Source organism: Protobothrops mucrosquamatus, unplaced genomic scaffold, assembly GCF_001527695.2.
Source record: "Protobothrops mucrosquamatus isolate PMUCROS unplaced genomic scaffold, P.Mucros_1.0 scaffold2110, whole genome shotgun sequence".
Classification (NCBI taxonomy): domain Eukaryota; kingdom Metazoa; phylum Chordata; class Lepidosauria; order Squamata; family Viperidae; genus Protobothrops; species Protobothrops mucrosquamatus.
Genome location: NW_015388211.1, coordinates 64178 through 70150, shown reverse-complemented (window position 1 = coordinate 70150; position 5973 = coordinate 64178). Strand labels below are relative to the sequence as shown.

Sequence of the window (5973 nt, the reverse complement as noted above, 5' to 3'; positions counted from 1 at the left end):
AAAAAAAAATAAATAAAAAATTTAGCAACATCACTTTTTGGTCCTATCACAACAATATGTCTCTGCCTCCTGGACTGATATCAGAAATTCCTACAGCTGTTTTTTATTGAATTGATTCCTTTCACCTGCATTGGTCTTTGCAAGTCCTCTAAACTACAGATAATCCTTGACTTAACAACCACACCTGAGCCCCAAATTTCTATTGCTAAGTGAGACATTTGTTAAGTGAATTTTGCCCCATTTTACCACCTTACTTGGAGATCAATCATTGCAGATGTTAAGTTAGCAACATGATTCTTTAAGTTAATCTGGCTTCCCCACTGACTTTGCTTGTCAAATCACTAAAGACTAAAGAGGTTCACATGACCCTGAGACATTGAGCCAATTGCCAAGCATCTGAATTTTGGTCATGTGACCATGGGAATGCTATAACAATCATAGGTGTGAAAAATGGTTGTCACTTTTTTCAGTGCCATTGTAACTTCAAATGATCACTAAATGAACTGTTGTAAGTCGAGGACTACTTGTACTGTATAGTAAAGCACTTCATCTGGGCTAATTTATCATAGTGTGTGTTTTCTTTCTGTCTCTAAGCATTAGGAAGGGTTTTTTTTAGTTCAGTTAATGAAATCTCACCACTGTCTACACCTCTTTTACATTCTTCTGTTGAGCCACCTGTCAGATAAATCACTAACAGTTGGAAATGCAACAAAGGTTGGTTTTCCCAAAGGTTGTATTTATGTCACCTGGCACCAAATGTTCCATCTGGGCACAGAACAAAGCAAACATCTCTATTCAAGTCATTGCTTAGGTAAGTGCTATCTGTTATGAGACATTTCCACTGCTTTTGATTCATGGTATTACCAATATATTCCCACCGGGTGGAGTTTTCTGGATAGCTATTACTTTTGAGCCAGTAGTTTCTCTAACCCGCAATCAAACTGCTCAATACATTTCAATGTGGCATTTACCTTAATGCTGCTATTTGTTATAAATGGCCCACCATTTATTTTTCTTCATAAGATGCCAGGGTCTCAACATGAGTGCTTTTGATGGCAGAAGTCACTGCAATTACTCTCTGCATCTCAGTTGTGAATTTCCAGGAGCAAAAAAAATGTGGACACTTTGTAACACCACCACAAGAAATGGATAGAGAGTAGCCAGGGATAAAATGGACCAATAGGCTTTAACCTAGGTCAGTGGTAGCGAACCTATGGCACGGGTGCCAGAGGCGGCACTCAGAGCCCTCTCTGTGGGCACGCACGCCGTCGCCCTAGTCCTAGACCTTCAGCTGGGTTTTATAAAACCTTTTCGCCGCCGTGTGCAAAAAAAAAAAAAAGAGGTTCAATCAGTCAATTTCAACTTCTTGCAGGAAAAAAAAAGATCTTGCAAAGTTGGAATTGATTGATTGAACTTTTTAATCCCACCCAATCTGCTGTTACCACTGCAGCCACGCCCACCCAACTGGCCACGCCCACCCAATGGGCCATACCCACCCAGCACTCAACGATGCATAAGTGGGTTTTGGATTGCAGTTTGGGCACTCAGTTTCTAAAAGGTTTGCCATCACTGACCTAGGTTTCGTTTAGTGGTGATAGTAGTTCTTCAGGCTGAGCAATCCGCACTTAGAATTCCATAGAGAATTCTGCTTCTCCCCGCCTTTGTTTCTCTAACGACACAAAGGCTGCTTTTGCATCAAAAGTTGAGGGTCTCATGCTTTTGACTTCTGCTGCTGTGTAGCAGGTTTGTTGTTCTGTGATTTATTTTTTTTAAAAAAACTCTCTCTGAAAATATGAGCGATCAGCTTTATGACTGTTATAAGGAGGAAGTGCTCAACCCTGTATATAAGTCTCTTTTAAGAACAGACAGCCTTGGTGATCAGAATGAGGATAGTCAGCAATATGTATATATTTTTGGCCGAAGACTCTAGAGAACACTTTTTTCTTTGCTTAAGCTGGCAATTTTTGCTGCATTTCAAATTTACTGCAGTTCTACAAACAGTTTGAATTTGACTTGGTCTATACAGTCTATTACCATCTGCATAGCCTTATGATCTGTTATTCAGAAAAGATGATAACAAGTTCTGAAATAACAGATCAAATGAAGAGCAAAATCTGAATATTATTAAATGCAATTACTTTTATTGTTGCAGCTTTTGCCTTGGCTATGATGTCAATGTTGATGCCACCAATGACTACCTAAAAAGGAAAAAGAAATGTGAAAATGTTATCAAATGTTCAGTTGGACTTTTATTTGACTTTTACAGCTCTTCCACTTTAAAGTATAAGTTGAACATTCAAATAAGCAGATAAATTGCTCCAAAAATGCAGAGCAACTAGCTGCTCAGGGCCTCCCATTACCTAAAATTATTTTCCTGGCCAGATCTTATGCTTTCCTATGACCTTTAATCCAGGGAATAATGCTGGTTGACAGTTGAAATACCCATTCTCCAAGTCATCTACAAGAGTGAAGATTGACTAAATGATTTAGACATTGCCCTCTCTCGTGGTAACAGTTAGAATGGTCCAGCTCAGCAAACCATTCACACAACAGAACTCTTGAAAAAAAGGCAAAAACAGGGGAAAGTACTCACTGGTCTTGGCACATCAGGTGTGTTTTCATTTTGAGACAAGTTGCCTCTCCCACCCTGACCTCTTTGGAGTCTGTTCAGGGCTACAGCAATGCGACTGCCCACTATGGCATTATTCTTGATCAATGCAATATCTGATACCAATTGATAAAGGAAATAAAAATGTAACAACCCAAGAACTGAAACAATCAGTAAGGTATGGTGGTTAGGATGCTAAATGTGGAACACCGAGACCATGTATTGGATTCTACCTCACCAGGTAATTGTTATAGGGGTAAAATTAGAAGAGATGTTTCACTCCCATCTAAATCACCTTGCATTCTCAGAGAAAAGATGGGATATCTATACAATTAACAATAACAATGAAAGATAAACATAAACCCCAAACCCTCAAAGCCCACCCTGTTATCTAAAGCTGCTCTTATGCCTTCTGGAATGGCTATATAGACATTACTTCAAAAGAGAAAATACATTATAGAAAAAAGGAATGTGTCCATTAAACTTTACCCACACACACACACACGTATATGTGTATGTGTATGTGTATATGTAAATGTATATGTATATATGGCCATCCTAATATTTTCTGATTCCACTGTTACAATGCAGTAAGAAATATCACCCAACCGTGAAACAAGCTTACTGGATTTTTCAAATGATTGCTATAAGAATTTAAGATCAAAAAGTTTTGTAATTCCATCTAGTCCAGCTTCTGCAAACACCTTGGCAAAGCAGTTGAGTCGAGTCATGCAGTAGAGGATGAAGAACTCTACTGGAATCCTTTCAATGACTCTAGGTTGGAAGGTCTGCTGCTTATCAACACAGTGCCACAGATCAAGTTAATTGTTTCCGTTTCCAAGGAAGATTTTCTAAATGTTGTCGTTTGCCGAAGATTGGCTCAGTGGCCCAGTGTTTCTCAACCTTGGCAACTTTACGATGTGTGGACTTCAACTCCCAAAATTCTCCAGTTAGCAACACTAGCTGGAGAATTCTGGGAGTTGAAGTCCACACATCGTAAAGTTGCCAAGGTTGAGAAACACTAGTCTAGACCTTCTTTCTAGGCCTAGGGACTCTGAATTTCAAGATGAAGAGGGAAGTATGAATTTGAATCTTGCACAGATGAACCTCTTTCCTCTCACAAATGCTCCTACTGACTCCCAACAATCCCACTATTGTGCCTAAAACATAGATATCTTCCAAGCCAAAAGGGAAACTAAGGATTTTTGTTGATGACAAGGAGAGTCAGGTTTCCACGGTAGTCTCTTCTAGAAAAAATATGAATACCAATTTCACAAGAAACAATAAGAAACCAAACTGGTAAAGTATCTGATATTTTGGGAAGCCCAGTGTGTAGCCATAGGAGGAAAACCCTACCTAGGCCTGATGACATTGACACAGTCTGGCTGTAAATTACCATAAACATTTTGCAAATAGGAATAACTTCTCAGTCATGGCTTTCCTGAAGGAGCAATTTGGATTCATGATCCTCTGTCTCACAGATGGAGGAACCGTGCCTGTTTATGTACTGCCTCCATTCTTTCCTTTTTGACTGCTTCCCTTGGCTGCCCACCCTCAGAGCAATTTGAGCTGTTTTGCTCTTCCAACTTCAGCCGAGATCAGCAAAAAGATGCTTTGGGAGTGACTTTTGAAGGACAGGTCAGGTAGCAATATTGCAGAACTCTATATGGATACTGCAAGAAGAAATTATGAAGTTGCATTTGGGGGGAGAGTTCGAAAGGGTGCTGTAAGATAGGAAAGGATACTGGACTTCAGTGACTCTCCACCAGATAACTCATTTACCCTCTGCAGCAAAAAGGGCGTAAGCTCCTTTCCTGTGATCTTTTTTTCCCTGTAAGTGGAACAACAAGCATAGCTTTGCATGATTGATAGCTAATCCATTTACAAAGTTAGATATTTTGCAAAAGAAAAAGAAAGAAAGAAAAAACCCTTATCAAAAGCCTTCTGATTGGGAGGAACCTTGAAGGAAGCTTCCACAAGGATGATATATTTTGGATGGGAAACACAGTGGGGGATCTGTGATTGCATCTGCTCAAACTGTTAAAATGGCAAATATTGGAGAAAGCAATCTGAACCGGGATCACAGCGTTATTTACCTAATTCATCCGGTCCCCGAAGCTGAAATGCTCAATGAATGAAAAAACACAAGTGTCTCTTCCTTTGAATCATGCAAGTTTTGAATTGTGGGAAAATGTCCCAAGGAGAAAGATTTAGCCCTCTACTAGTTCTCTTACTGTTTTGTTTAAAGACAATATATCACTATTAGGGCCATAATGCTTTATGGCCCTAATAGTGATATATTGTCTTTAAACAAAACAGTAAGAGAACTAGTTGTACACTATCCACTACTTTAACATTGCCTACTGTTGCAGAACTTAGAAAACAAATCGTCCCTAGGCATGTACAACAATCTTGCTTGGAGGCAATGGTGTTCATGGGGTGGGGGTGGAGGTATTAAATCTGGAGAATAGATGACATAATGTTGCAATCCCATTCCCCTCCTTTTTTGGATCATGAACCATAATCTGCCATTGTACAGATTTGGACCACCTTAGCTGTTTAGTTAAAATTTAACATTCCTAGAATTTACATTGCTCTCTTGCTGAATGCTCAAAGGATCTCCTATACAAAATCACTACAGTATATACTTAACCTGAAATATTAGAATGATCAAACTCACGTTATACTTTGCTTTGGGGGTTGCTTTGGGACAAAATGATGAAGGATACTATGTAAAGCCATCGCATGAGCTTATACATGAATAGATTTGAACTGGAAACTTTGCACATCTATTACTGTGTTGTTATACTGTTATGCACATTGATAATTTATTTAAAAAAATCTTACTGAGCCTCCTCCAAAGCTTGCTGGATTGCTTCTTCAATAAGCTGCCCAGAAGCAGCTTCATGTGGAGGACAGGGAACTGCAATCAGGACTCCACTGCCCAGCTGCAAAGTTAGTGACCTGGCTGAGGAAAAGAGAGTCATTGTTGGACAACGGCCTTATCTTTGTTAAACAATTCAATCAATGGTTAATGCTCCATACACACTATTTGGAGCTATTCAGAATCATTTGTTCAGATGGGTAACCATACAAAATGAATTAATAAACAAAAAAGCAAACAAACATGCATGCAACAAAAGTGTCTCACACATAACGCATAGAACAAAAGACTGAAATAGACTGGGCTGAGAGAACTGGGGCTGAAAGTGAAGAAAACATGGGTCTTCCCATTCTGCTTCCATCGGGCTACACTGTTTCTGACTACTGTTTACAGCACTTTATAGTTTCACTAAGTCATAGTAATATAAAGCCTATCTTCATAACTGATATATTGGTGATGATGGTTGGATGCTGCTATAGAT

General features: G+C 39.2%; 1 protein-coding gene across 1 annotated transcript in view; it reads right to left on the bottom strand.

The window, feature by feature from the left end:
- The window catches only part of LOC107294819, a 39899-nt gene that overhangs the window by 20304 nt on the left and 13622 nt on the right, over positions 1–5973 (bottom strand). Inside the window, exons 7-10 of the mRNA XM_029285718.1 lie at positions 5456–5576; positions 4354–4439; positions 2594–2724; positions 2139–2198 (exon numbers count right to left, since the gene is read on the bottom strand). Of these exons, the coding sequence (XP_029141551.1) occupies positions 2139–2198; positions 2594–2724; positions 4354–4439; positions 5456–5576 (398 nt within the window). The remainder of the gene's footprint in view (positions 1–2138; positions 2199–2593; positions 2725–4353; positions 4440–5455; positions 5577–5973) is intronic.